Here is a 26,549-nt window from a genome sequence, read left to right on the forward strand (position 1 = left end):
TTTCTAAACCTGTTGTAATGCCAATTAGTTCGCAGCTTTCCTCTAAACGACTTGCCGGCAATGACCTAGATAATTAAATTTGCTATTTATAAATTCACGTCAACCGAATGGACGTACTTATTGAGGAAAAGGATCGAATGGACTATAGTTGTCAGTTTCTGAGGTTTTAACAGTGAATAAATAATATATTGGATACTGTGTCTTGTCATTGTACGTATAGTCGTTCGTTTTGGATTCATGAAGGAACCTTATTATTATTATTATTTGTATAATTATTATTATGATGATGATGATGATTATTATTATTATTAGTAGTAGTAGTAGTAGAAGTAGTAGTAGTAGCAGTAGTAGTAGTAGTAGTAGTGGTAGTAGTAGTAGTGGTAGTAGTGGTAGTAGTGGTAGTAGTGGTAGTAGTAGTAGTAGTAGTAGTGGTAGTAGTGGTAGTAGTAGTAGTAGTAGTAGTAGTAGTAGTAGTAGTGGTAGTAGTAGTAGTGGTAGTAGTGGTAGTAGTGGTAGTAGTGGTAGTAGTAGTAGTAGTAGTAGTGGTAGTAGTGGTAGTAGTAGTAGTAGTAGTAGTAGTATTAATAGTAGTAGTAGTAGTAGTAGTAGTAGTAGTAGTAGTAGTAGTAGTAGTAGTAGTAGTAGTAGTAGTATTAGTAGTATAGTAGTAGTAGTATTACGATTATTATTATTATATATTATTCGTATAATTATTAGTATAATTCTGTAACCACACTCAGGTAGTTAGTTATCCTATTTTTATTTCCTCATCAGGATCGTTTGACTTGGAAGGAAGCTATAACGATGGCGACTGGTACCTTATTAACATCAAACAATACAATTACTACAGAGTGAATTACGAAACTAGTAACTGGGAACAACTTGCCGCTCAACTCGAAGCCGATCACACGGTAAAACTTCACATTCTATTTTAACGATATCGATGTTAAACACTTATAATATGTTATAGAGCTTTCTAATATGCTTACAATGCTACATGTACCTCTCACTCTCAACCCCCACCCTACCCCCCACCCCCAGCCCATCCCCAGATTTATGTATCCGTTATATCCGATAAAGTAACTCTTCCGTTCGATATTGGAATGCATATTGGAATGCAAATAAAAAAATATCTACATGATTTTCCGCATTTTGTTAACTTTCATGTACCGTAACAATTACATTTTATAGAAAATGCCACCAGAAAACCGCGCGGCGCTCATTGATGACGCATTTAACCTGGCCAGAGGAGGACAATTGACCTATGACATAGCCTTAGACATGACCAAGTACCTGAAGAATGAACTCGATTTCATTCCATGGGAGGCCACTCTAACCGTCTTCGCTTACATCCGGGACATGTTTAGCCGAAACGCTGGCTTCGGTGACTTGGAGGTAAATACAGTAACGATGTTGCATTCCTGCAGTTGTATATTGGCCGCAGTGTATATCAATGTTGAATCTACACTTGACTTGTAGTGCGTCTTTTTGTAGGCCTACTCGTCATATTCTAGCAACTTCACTGACCATAACTGGTAGCCAGAACTCGCCGAGATATGCTATTTTCACGGGATCGGTGTGAAGCTTGGTGATATAAGAATATGTGTTGTGTAAAATTGAAGTACTTTACTCGTGCTGGGACTCGTATTCGTACCTGCTAGGGTAATTCTACTTGTACCCTCATCCACGCTGATGGTACTCGCGCTACAACTCCATGCGTACCTTTGTTGACACAAATACAAAAGAAGAACCATAATTATTTCAGTGAGTAATAGGAAATAAAACATCCAATGCTGAATTTAAGAGTTTTCTAGCAGAATTAAAGTTGACCTCATTTCATAATCGGAGAAGCGACAAAGGGGAGCCAATTTTTTTTTTTTTCTATACTGCATGTTTGTTTGTTTATTGAGAACGAGAAATTTGTCACAGATGTCTCTAAAACGTCCGTAAATTACCCCATCTTTAAATTGTGAGTTATTTCATCTATATCTGATATACGTATTAATAGTATTCTCTTAATAATTCTTCCAACAGAAATATATGTTATGCCAGATCAATACCCTTTATACTGCAGTAGGCTTTGAGGATGACCCAAATGATGCCCATTTAGATCAGTGAGTAATTTTTTTCCTCGTTGCGGGAAATGGAACAGTCGTTTTCTATGTAATACATCATATACATGTACATGTATGCAAATATAACATTAGTTCTACCAGTTTGTCATTATCATGGACTTTTACATTGCGGCATGAGTTTTTATTTTTCAAGCTTATGTTAAAGTGTTCATTTGACTTATATAACACTCATCTCTTAATCGAAATTAAAGACAATTGCTGTCTTTGTTGATGTTGATGTTGTTGTGCATATGTTTCTACTTTACTATTGAAGCCATAATGTCAGTCCCAGTTGGAAGAGTAACAGTTTCTCATATCTGAACTGATAGTTTATTCCCCTCTGTTTGATAACGATTACACTGGTTACAGTCCCGTTGTATTATTAAGGTAACTGGTATTGAGAGGGGGTCAAGTTTCAGTTTCAGCTTAGTTTCAGTTTGTTTTTATTTGCACCACATCACTTCAGTCAGGTAGGCCTATAAGAGAAAGTGCTTTGGTTTTTGTGCCAAGGCTCTTGGGTGCCTTTTCTATATAAAGCGTATTCCCTGAAACATTTAATGCAATACATAGCATTATTATACAATGATATGGCTCTTAATACGTTTTAAGAAAATGCAACCAAAATATAGAGCCTTGGCTCAAAAAATAAATAAAAAATTACAAATAAAATTTAGGATTTAAAAAAATTAATACAGCATCCAATTCAACCCGATCCACTCTAAACTCCTGTCCCGTTACATCGAGATTGGTAGCATAGCATTTATGTTGGTGGATTTACGTCAAGTGAAGTATCACGTGATCTTGGTTAAATGTTTATGAGCTATCCACACACGCAAATACGGTGTATCTGAAAAGGACGGCGAGTCTCTAAAAGAACCTTCTTCTCTCAGTTGTGAAGACACGACCAAACGTGCTCCTTTGATTTATAATGAATATTTCTATTTCTATTATCACAGGTATAACAGAATCAACGCCGTAGATACAGCCTGTTACTATGGAAACGAGGACTGTCTCGCAAACGCTACCAGAGAGTACAATGAATATATGTCTGATGACATCAATGAAAAGTAACTAACAAACGATCAAGTTTAAAGCAGTCGGTTTGCGGTTTGGGAAGTAACGCAGACGGTCTGTTACGCAAATACACAATGGCGCGAAATTGTTCTAGTCGAATTGCTTCTTGGGTTTACAACACGCAGTTATAAGGTTTAATACGACTACAAGAATCTGTTTCCTTTCAAAGCAGAAAACAAAGGTTCCCATAGCCTATATGGAAAGGTCTATAGTCTAATTTTCATATGATATTCTGGACGTAAGGTATAAATGATTCCATCCTCGAAGGCGATTAATCTATGGATATGCCAATTTTGTGCACACGTTCAAACTCAGTAATCTAAACGAAGAACGGTCCATAGACTACATATACAGTATAGCGTAAGGCAATAAAGCTTTAAAACAATGCGGCCCAATTACCGGCGCGATTCATCAGTACAACTAGTATTAGAAACGCACCTACAATCCAATGTTATCAAACACACATGTGTGTTTTCCCATCTTTATAGATTTCTCCGTCACGTAGAGAGTAGACACATACTTGAAATAACTGCTTATTCCTTCCGAATCTGACATTCTGAAGTAAAACACATTGTAATTAACTCTATACGAATTCGGGAAGTCAGTATCATATTGTCATTACATTTCATTAATTCCCAATACAGTATCACCTATTGTCAGATGTCGTGCGAGGGAGCTATATAATATATATCTTCCTGCATGGTCGAGCTAACTGAAATCAAAGCACATTATTAAAAGCAATATGAGTCTCGCTTTCCTTCAACTGAATCATTATCACTTTTCGAGGTCATTCGAGTTCATTCAAGATTTATTTGTTTATGTACATGCTGCATTTCTTCCACTAAAAACATTTTAAAAACCACCCCCCCACCCCTCCAGAACGAAGGAAATGGTAGTGGTATAGATAATCTTGATTATCATGATCTGATATTATTTCAGCTTGAGAGTAGCTCTAAAAAGTAACAGGCTCTTTTCTGTGGCAGGCATGTATGAAATGGCAGTATTTTTTTTATTAAGCAGCATCTTCTTATAAGCGACATTCAGCTGTTAGGTGTTGGAGCTTTCTTTTTTTGAGACGAAATGACCATTTTTATGTTTTATCCGCATTGCAATGTTCTTTGTTGCCAGGGTTTCGCCAAATCTTCGTACACAAGTTTACTGCTACGGTATACGCGAGGGCGGTGCGGAAGAGTGGGAATTTGGCCTGGAGAAGTATATTAATTCAACTGACTCGGCTGAGAAGTCCAAATGGTTGTTTGCTCTTTCTTGCAGTAGTGAACCATGGATTCTAAGCAGGTGAACTTGTTTTCTTCAAATTGTTGCCATGTGACAGAGATAAGTAATCCAATGTTACAAGGGTCATGTGCATGACACAAGAGGAGAGGTTATTATCCACGGGATAAAAAAATGTGTTTCTTTGAGCAGGGGGCGGGGGGGGGCAAGGGGAGGGACTGTCACAGTCCTTCACGTGTCTCAAATGCTTGATGCAACATTGGAGACATCACCCGGGTAGTTCGGGTCCATTAGGGACCTAGAAGAAAAGGGGAGTTAAATATAGTGAATTTGTATTTTCGTAAAGGGAGAAATGAAGAACTTATGCAAAACGGGGGCCTAAACTGGTCCTCGATGCTTCTCTTGATGGATGGATTTATTTTATTTTCACTAAACTATACAGGTATCTCAACTACATGTTGGATGAGACTGTTGTGCGTAAACAAGATGCCTCTTACGTAATCCGTTACGTTGCTCGTAACTACGTGGGCCGTGCTCTAGCCTGGGACTTCCTTAGGAGTGAATGGGATACTATCTTCGATTTGTAAGTTGTTCTCTTCTTATCAAATCCTGAGCATATTAATGAAATTTGGATATAAAAGCTGACTAATAACTGCATCTTTTTTGTCTGTTGTTGTTGTTGTTGTCATTTTACACGTTTTGATTCGGTATATATAAATGATAATGCATATTGCTACTCATAATGAGGCGCATTGCGCGAATGCAATATTTAAATTGACACGTATGCCGATTCTGTTGTGTAACAGTAACAACTTTTATCAACGAAATCACCTTCTCAATTTCTTTGTGTTTGTTTTCAAATAGTTACGGGGACTCAAGTTTTTCATTTTCTAACATCATAACTGACGTCACGGAACAATTCAATACCGAATTTGATCTGGAAGAGGTAAGGAAAGAAAGTCTGTTAAGCATTATAACATAAATTAATACAGGGCGAACTGCCTATTATTTCTGTACTATTTCTGTGTTCCAAAAATCCAGAGGATGCTTAAACAAAACGTGTTTGCAAGAAGAAACCCGACTAGCTAGCTACCTTAAACCGTGTCAGAGCTTAAAGGATTCAACATTGAGTTGAACCCTTGCGAACTTTTGCCTAACACCATTAAGTTATGAAGCTGATTTTTTTTTAACATAGCAGTTCATTCTAAACACATCTGGATTAGGTTTCGTTTGGGAGTGTACGTGATTATCAAGTGGATTGTGGGGTAGGTTGTGGGGTGGGGTATATAAGGTATTTTGGATATTGTTAAAGGCTACATTAAGCCATAGGTAATACTTACCTCGTTTCAATTTCTAACCCCCCCCCCCCCCTTCGATTCCCCCAAACTTTCTGCGTTCCTTCCAGACGTTAAACATTAACTATAACATTCTGACTAAAATATGCATGTCTTCGTTTGTGTTTTTTAAACAGCTCATGAAATTTGGTGAAGGACGAAACTTCGGTTCTGCTGTTAGAGCGTACGAGCAGGCTATTGATCAAACTAAATCTAACATCGCCTGGATGGAACGAAACGCAGTAACAGTCGCAGAGACGCTGGCTGCGAGTGTCGCGGACCTGGGTTGCTAAAAGTACTATTGTTGTGTATATACTGGCCAATCATTCTTGAAATCCATGTCACTATGTAAATGACATAATTATTTACCAATTAACATCAACTCAGTATCACCCCCTTATAACCACCTCTTGACCCGCCTCTCACACCACCCAAGAAGCTGGCAAGAAAACTAGACATAGGAAAGTAAAATTCCAGGTTGCGATTCTAATTAATACAGTTTTAGGAGGATTTTCTATCTAAAGAATCAGTATAAAAGTATCAATTTCAAGAATAAGCTGAAGAATAACTTTTTTTTTGATATGTACACGAAACCCTCGTGTGTTTTTTCCCATCCTCTTTTTAGTACGTTACCTTTTGATTTATAGTTACAGTAAAAAGGCATATCAGTATAGTCCTAACTTCTTTATCTATACAAGGTAATTTTACAGAAATATAACAGTGTCATCACAGACTACAAGCCATCTTCTTCTTTGGGTTTAACATTCGTCTTACCATAAATAATTGTTTTATATAAGTATACTTTGATGATTCTTTTTTATTATTATACATATTCTACAATGAAATACTTTAACAAGAAATCCAAATTGTCCGATGATGTTCTATCCAGTTTCGTAGGAATATATTAAAGATCATTATACGGTATAATTAATCAATTTGTAATATCACCGATTAATCATTCTTTCTTTCTCTTTCTCTCTCTTTAATTCTCTTTAATTCTTCGTACGTTTGATAATCTGATGACTATAGAATTGCATGTAACATATGTTTACTTCAAGGTCAAATGTTATCATAAATTGTCTGTTTTTATTGATAGACACAGTGCAAATATAATCGCATGTTTTTCTATGTTGCTGATCCGAGTTCTGCTCAAAACCAACACAGTTATTCTGTGTAAGGGTAAAAGTTATCTTTTTTTTTTTAAACTGATGAGATATGGAAAGAAATAATGTAAAACGCATTTAAGTCTAAGATGTGTGGAGATTGGTACGCCGCTCACTTTTCAATCAAAAGCAATGATATAGGATATATGTATCTCAGAAAGGTCATTCGCAAGATGAGCTTAGGGAACATATAGCATTAGCGTCTGACCACGACATGTTACACTCAAAGATTGATTCAATAATAAATGCAAATGATAAACAATGTTTCTTCTTTTTTTGTCCAATGGGGGTGGGGTGGAGGCGCCGAGGGGGTAATGGTTTTATTTCCATTGTATCAATTTGTTTCTTCAAAATGATCTACGAATAGGTTACAGCTCAGCGAGTCCGCCGTGACATTAAAACTATGATCCACTCCATTCGATATAACAATTGCCATTTGCCATACGCTAACCCCACCCCACCCCCCCACCCCACCCCAATCACAACCCCCACACACATTCATCCACCCCCTAAAACATTGCCCTATCTTCGTAATTTTAATTTTTTAGTATATTTTGGAACAAAAATTTGAGTTGCAATTTTGGAATTGCCAATGAATGTTGCATTTTTACAAAATTACAAGATAACAATTGCTTTCATTTCTCCAAAATGTATAAAAATAAAAATAAAACAGCGAGAAATCTGTCTGATCAAGGAGCAGGTCCGTCACCAGGTATAAATGCAGTCCTATTCACTTTATGATGCAATACACAACTTGTACATCTTATCGTTCATACTATCAATTTTTACCACCTCCGTCATAAAGTCGACTCCCTTCGACAACCAATGCAGAGTCAACATCAGCTCGAGTACAAACCATATTTACCATACAATCTTTCTTGTCCCTGGTGTACTGACAATAAAGTAAATGCTTGGTATAACTTTGTAAACTGGGGGGATGTGAATTAATTAGCATATACACACACCATAAATAGAAAATAATAGAGGCATAAAGGTCAAAAAGGCTTATCAAAGTCGATCCTCATACTGCACCTACTGAGCAGTCTGGTACAAATATCCTACTGCGCTCATTTGACAAATTTCGTCCTCTTACGAAACAACTGGATTATTTCTTATACCCGGAGTCATTTTTGTTTTTCACTATCAAAGACATCCGTAAGTAATTTTCATATCATATTTGCAAAAATGGGCCAAATTACAAAGTTTTAAAGGTCTCCATGCAGTATTCCCCCATAATAATAATAATTATTATCAAATTTCAATATAGATGCCACTCATCTTGAAACATTCTTGATAGTCCCTAAAAGGACGATTCTTGATCGATACATATTGTTACTGTCTATTGTAATCCATCTCTATGTATGGAAATATTATGGAAGGTTAAAATCTCAAAGAATGTGTCCTTTAGAAGAAAAGAAAAAAGATTCTTTTTGACAACGCTAAATCGACAATACTGGCGATTGTTAATCTTTCCCATGCATGCAAAAAATACAACATAACTTCATGTTGGCTGAGAGTAGAGGTACAGAGAATTCGAGGTAGGGGTAGCTTAAAAATATCAAGACGATAAGCGTTAAGTAATATATATATACGTGACTCAGTTATAAATGGTTCCTATTATAAGCTGAAGATACATCTACGCACACAAAAAAGTTAAAAAGTTTTAATTTAGTGTCGAAAGCGCCCCCACAGACCATTCTCGCCCCCACAGACCATTCTCGCCCCCCGACCACTACCCCTAGCTCCGCCACTGATTATAATGTTATTAAGTTACCATTGAACGGGTATTTATAAGGTGACCGTACTAATCCAACTGCAAACTATGTTACGAATTGACTTAATTCACAAAAAAATTGCAAGTATATTCCGGATACATAAAGTTCCGAATTGTAGGAAATTTGCCCTCATCATTTTGCGTGAGAATGCGGAAATGGCGGCAATGTGGTCCCTACATTCTCCCTCTCCCTCTCCTGGCCCCGATTAGCACTATAAAAAAAATCTCAGAAACCCCGAAAAGGTTTTTTTTTTGTCTGACATCGGTGAGTTGCGTATCTTCGGCTAACTTTTTAGGTCAATTATTAGTGTACAAAGTGATAGACAGCGCTATATATGCGAAGGTAGAACATTCGTTGCCACTATATCTGGATGCATATTTTAGAGAATGAAATTGAGAGGGGTATTTCCGGTGGCTAAAGTTGATTGCTTAACCAAATTGACGGACATTTTCTACATATTAAGTTTACAACACATCGTCATAAATGTTTGCATGGGTAAGATAAATAAATTGATCAAATTTCATGCATCTATCAACAGAGTGCCATGCATGACAATTGAACTGTATATGTGTTTGTGTTTTTTTTGTAACAATTAACAGTCGTTTATCCGCAGAGAAAAATAATATTTCTACAAAAAAAATTGCATGTTAAAATCCAATTCTGAGTACAGGGAACACTGCCAGCTAAACAAACAATCCAACTGTAGCATATATCCAGGATAAATCAACAAGAAGACTAAAATAGTAAAATAAAGCTGAAAATAAAAAATGCTCTTTCAAGCATCCTTCAATTTTTTTTCAAAACTTGCAAAATATAACACCACTTTGCATGTAAGCAACCTCCATTTTACCAACATTTCTCAAAGGGGTGGTACCCTCCCCCGCCACCCCCCCCCCCATTAGACCCCTCCTTTAGACGACTTAGCCCTCTTAATAGGTTACAATCAATCAACCATATCTCGAGTTAGAGACAAGATAATAACATGTATTTTTCTACTAATGGGTATGGAATATATTTCTCTTTCAGATAAGTTTCAATTGTCTGTCACAGGAATAGCCTTTGAAATATTTTTCTTTCTACAGACAGGACCCTTGAGCAAGGGTTATAACAATGGCCGGGAAATCAAAGTTTGAGATAGAGGGCTCTAGTTCTTCTGACACCAGTAAAGATTCTGATGATGGAATCTACTGTACCACGGGTACTCTTCTCTTTTGCGGTATTGCAGCTATCGGTTTGATTGTCGGTGTCGGTTTAATTGCATATTTTGTACCCGAGAGGACGTGTCCTTCGTCCGAGCCCATTGGAGGAACTATTCGCCCGACTATGCCGACCACGGAACCAAAACCGGTAGAAACCGAAGAACCGAAAAGCCCGACGCCTACACATCCACAAGAGCCGTCATCGAGTGGAACATCGAAAGCAACGACAATGCGGTCAACGCTTAGCCCATCTGACGATGGAATTTGGGACGGACGATTAAATCCCGATATTATGTACCCACGATCCTACAAACTGGAATTACAGCCGTGTCTGTATAACGAATGTCCTGACGGTATGCGGTTTAAGTTCTACGGTAATGTGGCTATCGATATCGTCATACAAGAAGACGGTATCGACCAAATTGTCATGCATATGAAGGATATCGAAGTTAAAGCAATAACCGTCAAGAAAACGGTGGGAAGCAACGTCGACATCTATGACAATTACGAAGAAGATGAAAAGTATGAGTTTCTGATCATCAATTGCAAGGAGAAGCTGCTGAAAGGAACCGATTACCGGGTCACAATCAAGTACGTCGGTGAGCTCTCAGACGGTTTGTCCGGTTTCTATCGCAGCTCCTACATCAACGAAGACGGTGAAACGGTGTAAGTTGAGCTTCGAGCGTTTCTTGTTGTTGTTTTTATTTTGTTTTTCTCTATAGTTCCGCAGGCTACATTACACAACACCAGTATAAACTTGTGCCAGGTACAGGAACTTTAATTTGCACAAACTATTTCCCCCATGCACATCATCCACGAGCAGATGTTAAGTCATGGCTGCCTTATATGGTAAACATATATGATAAAGAATGATTCGTATGAAAGATTGCTCCAAATTGCACTGAAACTAAAGCATCAACAAGGACTTATTACTTGAATATTCTCTTTGATGCATAATTACCATTAATGATATTAATATTAATATCATGATTATGATTATGATTATAATTGTGATTGTGATTGTGATTGTGATTGTGGTTGTGATTGTGGTTGTGATTGTGATTGTGATTGTGATTATGATTATGACGATGACGATGACGACGAAGACGACGACTAGGATTACGATGACGATTATCTATTATTATTTGCACAAACGCGCACTTGGTTCATAATTTTAATGCGGATATGCTCATAATTATTACATAATTGCAGGTGGCTCGCTACGTCACAAATGCAGCCCACAGACGCACGGCGTGGACTTCCATGCTGGGATGAGCCTGGTTTCCGATCCTATTTCGACACTAGCATCATACATATGCAGAACATGACAGCGTTATCCAATGGTATCGAGCTCCGAACGGAAACCCACGAAGAAGCCGGTGAAGGCTGGATGAAAACAACGTTTAAGACAACTCCCAAAATGCCCACCTATCTCTTAGCATTCATTGTCTCAAACTTTGCATACAAGGAGAGATTCACAGTTAATGGTGTCAGAGTAAGGAATTTAAGGATACTATGTCCTTTTCATTTATGAAGAATATCCTATAGTTCGCTTACTATGGTAACGATATCTTATAGATGTGAAAAGATTGCTCCATACAACCTACTGACCAATCTCTTAGAATTCGTAATCTTAAACTTTGAAAGCAAGGAGATGATCACCGGAAATGTTTTCATTATAGGAACTTAAGGGTACTATATATCGTTTCATAAAGATTATCCCATAGCTCGGTTACTATGGTTACCGTGATCCATTATCGATTGGAAGAGATACCGAATACTATACCGTACATGTTTCATATGATGCCTTTTGCCTGTTGTAGTAACGATAGTAACTAGCCATACGTGGATACGGTCTGTATCGTGTATAAAAGTGTACACACCCCAATGCTGAGTTCTTGCCGAATTAATGCCCCATTTGCGTTCCATAACAAAACGGGTACCCTGGCTGTCTGCCAAGGACGTTGTTTCGTAAAGCGGGCATTAATTAATCGATTGCTGAAATGTACCTTCGAAGCCACAATTACTAGAATCTGTATATCTCACGCACTAATGATGATGCATTTGAATAGTTGACAGTTGATAGTATATATTATATACCATGCAAAGCTTATAGCCACCAGTGCCGCGCCTGTACACTTCTAGACATAAGCTGGAAATGCAACCACCACCGTTTAATTACTTTCGGAATATCTATTACATTGCTATACCCTCCCTCTCATAGTAAGATATATGATATGATATGATATTATATGATATGATATTATATTATAGATATATTATATACCATGCAAAGCTTATAGCCACCAGTGCCGCGCCTGTACACTTCCAGACATAAGCTGGAAATGCAACCACCACCGTTTAATTACTTTCGGAATATCTATTACATTGCTATACCCTCCGTCTCATAGTAAGTATTCTCCTGTTCTTAACCTCACCGACGGTTGTTTACATCACTTTTTTGAAGTTTGAGTATTATCTTTAACAACATGGACATACCTGGATGTCAGACCATGGTGTCATTTGGTTTTCGTACCCAGACTCCATCTTGGGTGAGTTTGCTTATAAGGTAACCCCCAGTGAACGATCTTGCGTTCTATATAAACCACAATCAAGCGCCGTTACATTTACTTTCTTTAGTTTCGAGTGTGGTCTCGACCAGAAGCTATCAACACGACAGATTATGCTCTAGATCAAGGTGATAGGATTTTGACTTATTTCGAGGACTACTTTCAGACAGAATTTCCACTCGAGAAACAAGGTAAATATCTCCTTTTCCTCCTCTTCCTCCTTCTTCTTCCCTTCGTTCTCCTTCTCTTCCTTCTCCTCCTTCTCCTCATTCTCCTCATCTCGTTCACCTGTTGGTACACTGGTAACTTGTAATGAATGCAACAAGTAACTCTTGAGTTCTACTTATATTCAACTTTATGACGTATGTGTGTATTAGACTAATGGTTGCACAATATTACATTTACTTACAACCGCCAACAACGTTGTCATCACATTCAACAACAAATTCAGCCAGTAATCACAAAAAGCCTCACACGGAACACTTAGAAAGCGAATGTGTACGCGCACATTTGAAAGACCAGCTCTCCCCTCCGTTCCCCCAACCACCCCACCCCCCCCCCCTAACAAATGGCTGTTTTTATGTGAAGCTAACAGAACATGTTTTGGTTGAGTTATAAGAACTTATAATACAAATTAGGCCTGCCCTGAGCAGCCAGCTTCGTCTGCAATTCGGCTTTAAAGGAGCAATCCAGAGATTAGCATATTTTAAAGGTGAATACACTGAAAACCATGCTTAGCTACAGAGATCTTACTAGCACTAATTTTCCTTGGTCTATGACATATCAAAATTAAACTTGAGCCTAAAATTCATCCTTTTAAAACGAGGTCACGTAGATATATTTCCCAATGTATGCATACATTTAACTGATTATGCAACTTTTCTAATCGGTTAACAATGTAAGCTCTCAGATGTAGTCTATATAATACTAGTGTATAGCCATCGTCTATTATACGAAGATTTACTTCGAATATGCTTTAACATTAAAACGATACATTACTAAAGGGTTAACAACACTACTATTTTTAGACATGGTGGCTGTCCCTGACTTTTCTGCTGGAGCTATGGAGAATTGGGGATTGATTATTTATCGAGAGACAGCTTTGCTATACAACCCGGAAGAGAATTCAGCCGCCAACAAGCAGCGCGTTGCTGTAGTGGTCTCTCATGAATTGGCCCATCAGGTACGTAATGCATTCAAAGATGTCAAAGGTCATTCAAACGCCACCAGGATCGCCTCCATATTACAGAGTGCTAAATTATACTAAACTGCTCAAAACTGCCTTTCTGGGAGTTTAGATTCTCCCAAGCGTTTTCCAAAGTAATATGGAATTATGTAATGCCTATAAATGCAGCGTGAAATTAATCTCGAAGGTCTGACGGGTTTGCATATATATAGGTGGACAATTATTTGAATTTCTCGCATATTTTGAAAGGAATAGACACATCACAGATTAACAGTTCTGTCTTATTGACCAATTTGGGATCTACTGTAATAATTATACAAAGTCAACACTGGTGTGAGCAAAACACTTTTTTGCAATATTTGTCAAGAATGGATCTTTCACATTCCAATCTGATTTTAATCTCTATGTGACTCAAGCACTTGAAAAGTAGCGGATGTCTGTAACATCATCGGGAAATATTCTTTAACAGCTTTACATTCCCGTTTAACTCTGTTTTTAATTTCTTCTTAAGTAGGCCTGCTTTAAAATGAGCATAATATATATATATATATATATATATATATATATATATATATATATATATATATATATATGAACATATAATATATTTCTTTGGTCTTTCAGTGGTTTGGAAACCTGGTCACCCCTGAATGGTGGGATGACCTCTGGTTGAACGAAGGGTTCGCTTCATACGTAGAGTATCTCGGAGTGGATTTTACAGAGCCAGATTGGAAAATGGTATGTATTACTCGTATACAACAAATGCTTCAAAATGGTAGATATGATTAACTCTATACTGCAAATACGTCAAAATAGAATACTGTAGATAAGTATGAATTAGTATACTTAAAATACTTCAAGTGGTCTTGAAACAAACAAACAAAACCATGTTTTTCGTTTTTTGGTTTTTGTTTTTTTGTTTGTTTTGTTTTTTGTTTTGTTTTGTTTTGGTTTTTATGGTTCTTATTGTTTTTTGTTTGTTTTGGGTGTTGTTTTTGTTGTAGTTTGTAGTTTGTTGTTTTTTATTTATTTATTTATATATATATAATTTTTTGGGGGAGGGTTCTCTCACAGTAACGTAGATACTTTAGAAAAGGTAAAGCCAAATGTATAAGAGAACTCATGCTTTTCTTGAAATGTTTGCCCTCGTCAGATGGAACAGTTCGTGGTCATTGACGTCCAAAGTGTTTTCACTTTGGACGCCTTGGGTTCATCACATCCTGTCAGGGTACCCGTAGGTTCGCCAGAAGAAATTAATGAAATATTCGACAGAATTTCATATTCTAAGGTAATATTCATAATTATATGCCTAAAATCATATGTTTACTATTAGAACGTGTACTATTCCATGTAACAAAGAAGAAAAGATATGTCTGGCACGATCTGTAACGCTTAGAGTATCAAAGTTCCTCCAGGGTATAGAGTTGAGGAATACTTGACGACGAGGACTAATAAGGAGCCTATCCTGGGTGGAAATCATTGACCGTGTACCTACACAACGCCCTCTCCACTAAAGCCAAACATATAGAGGCAACAATTTTTAGTTGGCGGGGCCATTAGCAGGAGCAAAATATTTGAGCCGTGTGACTTGTGAACTTTGTGTACACATTGTGCAAACATGGGGGCACCTTACTCTGCACGGGCGGGTGTGTGTGGGAGACCCCGTTTCCCAGCCTGGTTATAGGCCTGACTAAAGCATCGGTTGTTGTATCTAATCCATCAACTGTCGTATCTATTGATTAGATTTATTTTTAAGTTTAATTTGTTTCACAAGTTCCTATACTGTACGAAGAGACGTACGTTACATTGAACACTGAAGTATATAAGTACACGTATAGTAGCTGTACTTACCCGCGCAAGTGGAACTAAGTCGAGCATATATATTTCTCTTTATAATGATAATTGTGTTTAAAATTCTTAACCAACATTCATTCTCTGTCTCCCATCCACTCACTGGCTTATTTCAAATCATATGTACACAACAATATGTTCTACTTCCGAGAATGTTCTCAACAATTATTTTTCCCCCAGAATATATATTTACATGCATGGAAATAAATGTTGTACATTTTATACCCCCCAAAAGGGGACTTAATGTTAGTATAAAGAAGCGCAATTTGGTAAATTATTTGCAGCATATTCTATAGTAAATGCATCGATAAGCTGTCAACGCAGACAAGAATAAACTTATTATATTTTTATATATTATTATATTTATTATATATATATATATATATTTTACTTTGTTTAAGGGCGGCTCTATTCTGAGGATGCTGAATGGTATACTAACTGAAAAAGTATTCCGAGATGGACTGTTCCGTTATCTTACGCATTACTCTGAAGGCAATGCAAATTCTGACAAGCTTTGGGATTCTCTTAACCAGGTAAATCAGTTGATACCGCTAAATTCAAATAAAGAAAGATGAGAGGAGCTCAAGTTGATTAATATATAGCACATGAATATACTAGTAATGTATGTATAATGGCTTTCAATGTATTCAACTTTAAAATTTGTTAAAACTCTGGAATGATCCTTTAAGGCTACATTGATTAATGACTAAGATCTTTTAACTTCTAATAAACAGGAGAACACCGTTTGATAACGTTCAATACCTTACATGTCCTCCACACATTTGTACTACTTTGTATAGCTGCACCTATACAAGATATATACTTATATGGGCTTCCATACATACTTGCATTGGAATAATATGCCTGCATGGAAGACTTTGCCTGCATGGATTATTCTACATCCTGGAATATTATACCTTCATGGCATATTATACCTACATGGACTACAATACCTACATGAACTATGAGGCCTGCATGTACTATAGGCCTACCTGCATTGACTACCATACTTTCTTGGACTACTACACCTGCACGGAATAATATATTCCTCCATACATACATGGACTACCATACCTGCATGGACTTATATACCTGATTAGACTACCGTATACCTGCACGGGACTTCTAAACCTGCATTGGCTACTACACCTGCACGGAATAAAATATTCCTCCATATATAGCTGAATGGACTACTATATCTGCATATACTTCTATACCTGCTTGGATTACCGTATACCTGAACGGGAGACTACTAAACCTGCATTGACTACCTACCTGCACGGGACTACTAAACCTACATGTAATACTATACCTGCATGTCCACTATATGGTAATATATTTGGTTTTATACATAAGAGATTGGTTAATTATTGCAACGTGTTCGATTTTCGAGCTCATCTTTCTTATATCCACTCTAACATTAAATCTGACATGTTGCTGCTATAGGTCCAAGATAAATACGACGTCAAGAAGATAATGGACACGTGGACACTTCAGATGGGGTACCCTCTGGTCCATATGACCCGTAGTAATAACATGTTGGAGGCTAGGCAAGAACATTTCCTGATAGATCCAAACAGTCCTGTCGATGACAAATATGGAGACCTTGGGTAAGTTATGTACACGACCCATTATTAATAACTATATAGTATCAATTAAAAAAAAATGGATATCCTTTATGCAACTGAGAGATTTATGGGGGACCAAATATTTACCAATTTCAATGTCATAGAGTCGTTTAACATTTAGTCCAATACAGAACAAATATGGTGTTCTTGGTTGTGGAGTATAAACTAAGTTTGACAAATTAATGTTTAAAGGGTAAAACATTTTCATTCGTTTTTGTAAAAGTTACTGTCTACGTTCACAATGATCCAGAACACTGTCTTACTTCAAATCTATAATAGCTATATATATTATATTATAATCATATTTAAATAAGATAAATATCTATAGCTGTAACTAACCAATATGCATGCAAACGGTTGCTCAGCACTGGGAAACAAGTCTATAAGAGACGAAAGCAGAATGTAACATTTTCTTAAAAGTTCTATATATGTGTTCGTAACTTTCTTAGTTTTCTAAACTTTTAATATTGTATTGTCCATAGTTCTTTTTTGAAATAATAACCGTCAATATTTCTATAAAAGGAAACCAAGTACAAGTAGTAAGCAAAGCAACATTTCCTGTTGCTTTTCATTTTTTTATTTTATTTTATTTCTATTCTTTGTCTGAGATAGATACTTATGGTATGTCCAGCTAACTCACACGCATAAAACAGAGCGGGAATTCACGAATCCGTCATATGATTGGATGAACGGAACAGAGGGTGAAATGTGTAAGTAAACATGATTTGATTTCACCTTCAAGCATATCCCCCACCCCAACCCCCACCCCCTATACCTTGACCTATTTCTAAATTTCTACAAAGCCTACTGCAGTTTATTTACTTTTTTACTGACTCAAGCCTTATTTGTGATAAAGAAAAAGGAATTATTTACTATCGCGTGTTGCGTCCGAATGGCGACATACCACAATGTTCTAATTGCCAAGTAAATGCTAAGTGACACGAACCGATGATTATAATCAAAAGTGTTGACTTTGTTTTTATCACTGATGGTGAAAAAAATGCATTACCCGTAATTAAAGCAAGAGGTATCGAAATTGTACTAATATTTATACAAAATGGCATACATTTAGTTGGAATTGTAATTGCAATTGAACATTTGTTGTTATTTACCTTTCACCCACCCTTAACCACCATATCTATACCGTATAAAAATAAAATAAACATAGAAATCGCGGGCTGTGCATTGTGACAGATTGTACAGTTTCTTATTGCTTGTTCGTATAGTACAATCATTTCTGCCCAAGGAGTACATCAATTGTCTGCTCGAGACTCCTGGGCAAAGAAGTACATAGCGATTTCAGTATTACCCCCTCGTAAATATGCTAAAAAATCAAATAATTGTCACCCATGTTTCAAATTTATACAAATATTACGCTGTCGCCATTCCCTCTCTCTCCCCTCCCCACCCCTCTCCATTCCCCCTCTCCCCCTCTCAGCCCATCCGTTTTATTGAGTGATTGATTTGCATAAGTTAACATGCCTCGATGCATGGCTAAGAAATATGTGGGATCAGAGCCCAGGATTATATTTGAAACATTTTAGAAATTTAAAGAGGTAAAATGTTGGCCAAATATAGTTACGAGCTTGAAAATATACATGTTTCTTACTCTATCTTTATCTGTACATCAAACATGTTTGTTCGTCGTCTTCTTATATATCAGTGTCACTGTATGTATGTGTGTATGTATTTATGTATGTATGTTTTTTCTTCATTTTAGTGACGTTTCCTCTTGAAGCGAGCGCTGTGTCAACCGATTGGTATATCATTAACACCAAACAATTAGGATATTACCGAGTCAACTATGACGCTGAAAACTGGCAAAGATTAGCCGATCAATTAAGCATGGATAAAAGTGTAAATATAAATATATATATATATATATATATATATATATATATATATATATATATATATATATATATACATATATATATATATATATATATATATATATATATATTCCTTTGTTAAAATTTATCATCGTGTGTGCATATATTTCGCGAGTACATAGTGTGAAGTTTATACTGCGCAAATTAATCAAGTTATAAAAAGGCCAATTAGGCTAATTACCATCCTTGTTACACAGTTCAACATATTAGTTAATTGAAATATGGTATACAGGTATGCTGTACAGATTGTAACCGATTATCAAAGAAAATCTGATAGAAACAGTACTGGGAGTGGAGGGGAGGTGGGGGGGGGGTTGGTTTTTACTTTCACTACGAACATATTTCAACAATTAGGCATTAAAGATGATCCGATTTCATCTTCCTTAGATATATGGGAATACGTTTGATATAACATTCCGAAAAGTATTTTTTTACTCGTCATTATTGTTATGATAAGAGAGGGCGTGGGAAGGGGGAGGGTGTAATGTGACACCATGAAATGGGGGAGGATTGTTAAGAGAGGGGCCGGGAGGGAAGTCTTTTTTATAACGTTTAAATTTTAAGAGAACACAAGATGAGATTACAAAACTGTTTCCAACTTTTGAACATTCACTCGGAGGTTGTCGTGGTATTTCGGATCACGTGATTGATTTATGTCATAATAGCGATCAAAGAATTAAGTGCAAGTAACATTTTCTCACAGATGATACCCGCGGAGAATCGAGCTGCTCTCATAGATGATGCGTTTACTTTAGCCAGACGAGGGACCATCTCCTACGATACGGCTCTAGACTTGACCAAGTACCTCAAGGACGAGCTAGATTATATTCCATGGGAGGCGGCGTTGACTAGCTTCACATACATCCGAAATATGTTCAGTCGGTATTCAGGCTACGGAAACTTAGAGGTACAATTATCAAGATTGTTCTGTTATAGCCATACAATAACAAAACCAATGCATTTTAATAAATACTAATTTTAATAATTTTTTATATCAACACAGCTCAAATATGTGTTTAATTTTGTTAACTTTCGACTGAAACTTATAATAAAGAGCTGAGCACATGTGATGTCTTGAATAGTGAAGTTGTATTCCAAACATGAAGAGAAATTAAAAAACATAAAAAGTATACGGTACCCTTTATCAGAAACATTCATGTGCTGAAAAGATATAGACGGGGGTCAAATTGTTATCATTTCTTTATTTCTTTCTTTTTTAAGAAAGATCGATAATTTAGGTACAATTTTCAGTAAAAAGCTTATCATAAAATATGCTCACCTTGAATGTGATTATCCGTGTGTCGCACTAAAATTCCAATGTGCAGCACTTATACCACATTAACAAGCGGTTTAGTTTCATATTTGGCCTATAGAAATCTTTAGATTTGCATATATAGATGCGTCCTCAATTCACCGTACAGGCATCTCGATGCTTATTTTACTCTTGTATAGAGATGATTTCTCTCTCAACCTCTCTCCCCACCTCTCTCTTTCTTACTCCTATATAGAAATACATGTTATGTCAAATCGACAGCCTTTACAAAGCAGTTGGCTTTGAAGATGATCCTATGGACAACATTCTCGAGCAGTAAGTGAAACCGTAATTCGGGGAATCATTGGTAGGGGGAGGGGGTGGAGGAGGGCGAGGGTAGAGGGCCCGGGGTGTGAAAAAAGTGTGGAAAGTGATGCTTTATGTAGCATGGAGACTGTGTAATGAATTTTTGTCTCATTTAGCAAGGACGGATATGCTTATTTCTTTCAGAACACGTGAATCTCCTAATCGTCGTTTTTGGGCTTGGACATCCAATTCATTTATAATATCTTGGCATAACTTCCGTTTTGTAATGTCTACAATGATTCCATTAGTGTTACATGACGTCATTGCATGCGTCCTCACTGGTGTGACGTAATTTTAGTCACAGCTACAAGGTTTATACAGCATATGACATAAAGAGTAGAAACTGAAACAAAAGGCCGGGGAACTAAAGCAACGTTATCAACAGTTACCGGTATTTGATGAAAAACAAATCAGTTTGTCTTGGTTTGACCAATCGTAATCTTTCTTTCAAAATCATTTTGTAGCATAAAACTTTATGTTCAGGGTCAGAAAGCTGCTTTCAAATGCACCTATATGTTTCATAATTAACAATTTCATCGGTTAATTTGTTTGCAGGTATAACAGAATCAACGCCATTGATACAGCTTGTTACTATGGTCACGGTGGATGTTTGGCTAATGCCTCTCGTGAACTCAATGAATATATTATGGACGACACAGACAAGTAAAAATCCTTTTCTCTTTATCTTTAACATGTAGACCTCCTCGCCACGGCCACCCTCCGCCCCAAACCCTCGCTTCTTTAGAAATGGACAAACAAGCATAAACCAAAAAAATACATCTGAGGCCAGAGACTTCCAAACAGAGGCGACGTAAATGGGGCGGGGTTGTAGGTTAGGGGAACACGTGCCTCCTACAAAAAAAAAAAAACAATTTCTTAAAATGTAAGCAAAATATAATTAGAAATTAGCAATATATTAGAAATTAGCAATATATTAGAAATTAGCAATATATTAGAAATTAGAAATATAATAAGAAAGTGTTTGTAAGCCCCTTTTGTTGAAGAATGGTAATTGGAAAGTTTCACAAAAATATTAAAATACAGTTATTTGTGGTACACGTGGTGGCACAGATGGTTCCATTTTGTCGTGGCATTTGCATGTGATTTTTTTTGTTGGTCTTTCTCTCGGATCAAAATCTGCCCTTGAACGTTTGTGCACCCTCCCCCCCCCCCCCCCCCGATCGGGATTGATCCCTCTTCCGCCACCTATGTCTCCAATGAAGTGCCAGGTGCTAAATCTTTGGAAGTCTTTTGGAGTTGCATGTGCTACGACAAAATAAGTTTGGTCAAAGCAATATTACCCTGTCAGGGTAATATGGCACGAACTGATTCGGTTGATTAATAACCCTCAGTTACACTTTTCTTTTCTTTTTTTCCAAAGGGTTTCACCAAACCTGCGAACGTCGGTGTATTGTAACGGCATAAGAGTGGGCAGTGCATTGGAATGGGAATTTGGCTTAAAGAAATACCAAGAATCTACCGATCCTTCAGAAAAATCAAAGTGGTTGTACGCCCTCTCATGCAGTACGGAACCATGGATCCTTAGTAGGTAAGCCGCCGGAATTAAAATATATATATATACATATATATATATATATATATATATATATATATATATATATATATATATATATAACTTCCCCATCACTGTATATTTTATTCAAATTCACTTATTGGTACAAAATCTTAACTAAACATGTCGCTGTCTTGAGCCAGATGTCCAATTAAAAGTTCATCATGTATGCAGCCAGTTGGGACAATTTCTAATGCCTCTCTAAACTGTCCTCCCACAACATGCTTCAAAGCACTCGGAGTGACAGTACAAACAGTCCCAAACCCTTTATCTGATAGCAACATGATATTCATACTGCTCATACTGACACTACGAGTGCTTTGAAAGCGGGAAATGACATGCAGTATAGAAAGAATTGTTCCAACTGGGTGTTATCATAATAGGCCTATTTCTCCTTTTACAAAGTCAAAGCAAACGTAACTCCCACGCTACCAGAAAACCTTACCCAGTCTGACTTTCTCATCGCCGGGAAACGTTCACGTTGTGAACAGATATGACCAAACTTTGTTTCTTTTGTTTTCAAGATTCTTGGGCTATATAAAGGATAGTAACGTTGTACGTACACAAGACGCTGCTTACGTTCTACGTTATACTGCTCGGAATTACGTGGGACGCGCATTGGCCTGGGACTTCCTCCGTAGTGAATGGGATTATATCTTTGAAAAGTAAATACGATCTTACGTAAATTTGTATTTCCTATTTTTCTTATTTTTTTTTTCTTTTCAATATCTATGAGACTTCACGTATACCTTTCTCTATTAAAGTTTTGTCCGTTTATCATACTGAAGATATTTCTGCAATTGAACATTGGTTGCAACCTGCAGCTATGTTATAAATATCGCTATAGTGAGTGACGGACCGATAGGGGAGCACTCTCTCTTGCAAAACGTCGCCTCCATATTCCACATTCACACACTAACGCACCCACATTAATCCATACACACATAGTGTTCCAATGCCAACCCATGAAATCGCATAAATAATTTATTTGATTTGTCTCTGATTTCGTCCCTATATACACAATTGTATACCAAGTATAATTAAGGCCGAATTGTGCATGCCAATTATATACAACGCCAAACTGTATTCATGTATAGGCGGTCTTGTTTGAACTAATACTTTTTAAGAAAAAGTCACCCAGGAAAGAACCTGGGCACGAAAACCAAACTACCAAACGACTGATCCGCTCTCAGCCCCAGTCCCCTTGCATCGGGACTGTGACTGTGTGATCATCGTCAGGTGTGTATCACCATTCCCTAAGGGAACAGATACTACACATGATCTTAGCCAAAAGGCCGAGAAGCCTTAGTTTGAACTAATATGTTATAAATAATAAGACCCTTATGTCGATGTACTCGTTGCAAAAAAATATCTCCTCCATTTGTATTACAGATCAAGCGTATAATATAGTTTAATGTATGCATCACCTTTGTTTACCAACAAAGTAACGGTTCTCGTCCACAACATTTAATCGTACGCATGCGCGAGCAAATGACTTGTACTTACTTGATAAACAATGTTGACTATGTAGTGAAAATAATTTCGCTGGACTCAGTACAGTTATAGATAAACTAGCATTGTAAAAGGGTATTTGTTAAATGTGTCTTTGGAACAGCTCTCTGCTACAGACATTTTTTTAGAGTTAGAGAGATGGACATTTACGTGCTATAGGCCAATCGATTGCGTCAAAGACGTAGCCTTAAAGTATGGTATTATGTACAGTTATAGGAGAAACTGAGTTCAATACATCTGCCCGCGCATGCGTCCGATTGACGCTACGGTTTCGACCGTATATATAGAAAGACGGGACACGGTTTGCATTTTACGAGTGTCCCGTAGTCTGCAGAATGAAATTAATTGCCCTCATGTGACTCTTATTGCACACCCCCTCACATATGCGCCATTATTCTTATTTACGGGTGGGTATATGAAACATGTTTATTGCGGGAAACTTAAGAGTCGTCAATTTTAACGTGCTACAAATACTTCGAGTTTTTGCAAGAATATTTATTTATTAGAGATACTGAGCTTTTAACTCTCAAGAGGGTCTGAATATCAGTTCTTCCCATAAAGTGAGGAATGTTTATTTCAATCTAGGTTGTTTTGTTATGATACTATATATATACACAATACATTTTAAGGACTGTAAAGTGATGCAACATGTAACGTTGCTTGATTGTACCGGCAGCCGATTCAAACATGCTAGTATATAGTAATATTGTATTGCAATATGAAATAAATATAACCATATAATTGTTATCATAATATAGCCATGTATCATGTAATACTATATGCAACAATATTATTGTGCACGGATGTTTTATAATATATTATGATACAATATTATTTTATGATACTATGGTGTGAATCGGGTGGTATCGAACCATTTTGGGACAATAATCTCAATTACATATATATACATATATATTTTAAAGATCGTACTGAGGTTCGAATTACCTTTATGAAAATTACAGAACAGAGTAAATGATCCAGAGAGTGTAGGGGTAGCCACACCCCACCCCGTCTCAACCTTACACAGAAATATAAAAATAGTTACAGTATATTAAAAGAACCTTGTGTTTAGACCTAATTATCGACCTACCGATATAGTCTAAATATGCCTCAGAAAGCACAATTTATTATCTAAATTGTATTTTTCTAGGGGAGGGAGGGAGTGGTTGGAAGGGGCACCAGACCTCCTTACATGGGACTCCGCTTCAAGGACCCCAGGGCCACACACCCCTCCTTTATAAATCCTTGCTCCGCCCTTAAGTAAACAATTCCTTTCAGAGTGATGGATCTTCACTTTCCTTCATATATATTGTCGTTTGATGTTGATTGTGATTGATATTGATTTTGATCTATACAATATTCTTATTGATATTGATTCATATACATATTTCTAATTTTCTGCAGCTTTGGGGGTTCAAGTTTTACATTCGATTACATCATTCGAGATCTTACCGCCCATTTCAATACTAACTTTGATCTTGAAGAGGTGAGATCAGTTTTGACAATTTCTTTCATGTGCTCTGTATTTATTTATTTTTTCTTTCTTATATGGTACTCATACTTTACACCATATTCGTGGTATATTGTTTAAGGTTTCTCGCGTGGTTAAATTTGGTTTCGTGTAAAGCTATATTTTGCGCTGACTTGTAACTTTTTATGGTTTTCATCGAGTCATGAAATATTCACGTATGAGGAAATGCCCTCTCAGTTTTGTGGTAAACTCTTTATTAGCGGGTAATGAACCGTCCAGTGCAAAATATTTTTATTCGAAACCTGACGTTCCATGTTTAATTAACTGTTTCCTGGTACGGTTATGGTATGATTAAATAATCCACTATCTTTGTACATTATATTTCTTAAATATAATGCCGACAGTTGTTTAACCCTCCTCTACACTTTTTGATACTGCGATAATGGTCACTTCGCCAAATTTCACTGGAGTAACGAAACCGTTATATTTGATTAAATTTGCAGCTTGAAAAGTTCGGAGAGGGTCGGGATTTCGGGTCTGCCGCGAGAACTTACCAACAGGCGATTGACCAGACGAAAACAAATATCGCTTGGATGGAGAACTATGCCGATATTGTATCTCAGTCTTTTATAGATAATAACGAGTGCATTTAAAGATTTGAATTTACAATTTTACTATATGATTATCAACATTTGAAATGAGTATAAAATCTCTATCGCTTATTTCTGTTTTCAAATTGAATTTCAAGATTAATTTTGAATCTGTCTTGAATCTTATTAATAATTAATTGGATGTGATTTGAAGATTATTAAACGATGAGAACTAATTGTGATACCTTTATAACGTTGTGCATCATGCAGGTTTCTTATAGATCTCACCGAATCATGTCCGATCAGGAAGTGATAACACACAATCAATGTTTTACGATTGTCTTGTAACTTTTACGCTGCACAGGAAAGGCTCATTGCAGTAACTCCGATGGTTATAAATATGATTGTTGTATTCATTTTGTTCCCACTTAACATTTTTCATCCTAACAGCCTTATTGTCATGGAAGATTATATAAATGCATAGATAACAACAACCTGTCTATAATTCACCGAAACTTATACAATACATTTGAAAATAATATAAAAAAAAAATATTACGAAATATACGTGTGCAATTTATAAGCGAAACGAGTTTAATATTGACAAAGTATTTGTTTCTGCATATCTGGTATTCCTTTGCATATCTGGTATTCATTTGCATATCTGGTATTCCTTTGCATATCTAGTATTCCTTTGCATATCTGGTATACATTATGTACTACATGGTGGCTTAAAATGTCTATGCATACCATATTAAAACAAAAAC

General features: G+C 36.7%; 2 protein-coding genes and 1 pseudogene across 6 annotated transcripts in view; 2 read left to right on the forward strand and 1 right to left on the reverse strand.

The window, feature by feature from the left end:
* Positions 1–7,180, forward strand: part of LOC139966144 (aminopeptidase N-like) — a 51,078-nt gene extending 43,898 nt beyond the window's left edge. For all 4 annotated transcript variants that reach the window (XM_071968869.1, XM_071968870.1, XM_071968872.1 and 1 more), the window contains exons 11-18: positions 775–911; positions 1,192–1,395; positions 2,035–2,114; positions 3,071–3,181; positions 4,317–4,484; positions 4,864–5,004; positions 5,286–5,367; positions 5,893–7,180. In XM_071968869.1, coding sequence (XP_071824970.1) covers positions 775–911; positions 1,192–1,395; positions 2,035–2,114; positions 3,071–3,181; positions 4,317–4,484; positions 4,864–5,004; positions 5,286–5,367; positions 5,893–6,048 — 1,079 coding nt within the window. In that variant the 3' untranslated portion in view covers positions 6,049–7,180. The remainder of the gene's footprint in view (positions 1–774; positions 912–1,191; positions 1,396–2,034; positions 2,115–3,070; positions 3,182–4,316; positions 4,485–4,863; positions 5,005–5,285; positions 5,368–5,892) is intronic.
* Positions 7,181–7,908: 728 nt separating this feature from the next.
* On the forward strand, positions 7,909–25,929 carry LOC139966145 (aminopeptidase N-like). 2 transcript variants are annotated; one of them, XM_071968874.1, is made up of 18 exons: positions 7,909–8,073; positions 9,776–10,558; positions 11,105–11,387; positions 12,533–12,653; positions 13,491–13,645; positions 14,273–14,386; positions 14,802–14,936; positions 15,901–16,032; positions 16,946–17,109; positions 17,740–17,837; positions 18,848–18,984; positions 19,723–19,926; positions 20,528–20,607; positions 21,193–21,300; positions 22,019–22,186; positions 22,735–22,875; positions 25,127–25,208; positions 25,697–25,929. In XM_071968874.1, exons 2-18 carry the CDS (start codon positions 9,804–9,806, stop codon positions 25,844–25,846), a joined length of 3,027 nt encoding a protein of 1,008 aa, XP_071824975.1. In that variant the 5' UTR covers positions 7,909–8,073; positions 9,776–9,803; the 3' UTR covers positions 25,847–25,929. The 2 variants fall into 2 exon arrangements, with proteins under 2 accessions (XP_071824975.1, XP_071824976.1); XM_071968875.1 differs by having other exon boundaries at positions 7,923–8,073; positions 9,780–10,558.
* Positions 23,306–23,517, reverse strand: LOC139967138 (U2 spliceosomal RNA; annotated as a pseudogene).
* Positions 25,930–26,549: the final 620 nt, after the last annotated feature.

This window comes from Apostichopus japonicus, chromosome 4 (assembly GCF_037975245.1).
Source record: "Apostichopus japonicus isolate 1M-3 chromosome 4, ASM3797524v1, whole genome shotgun sequence".
In the NCBI taxonomy this organism is placed as follows: domain Eukaryota; kingdom Metazoa; phylum Echinodermata; class Holothuroidea; order Aspidochirotida; family Stichopodidae; genus Apostichopus; species Apostichopus japonicus.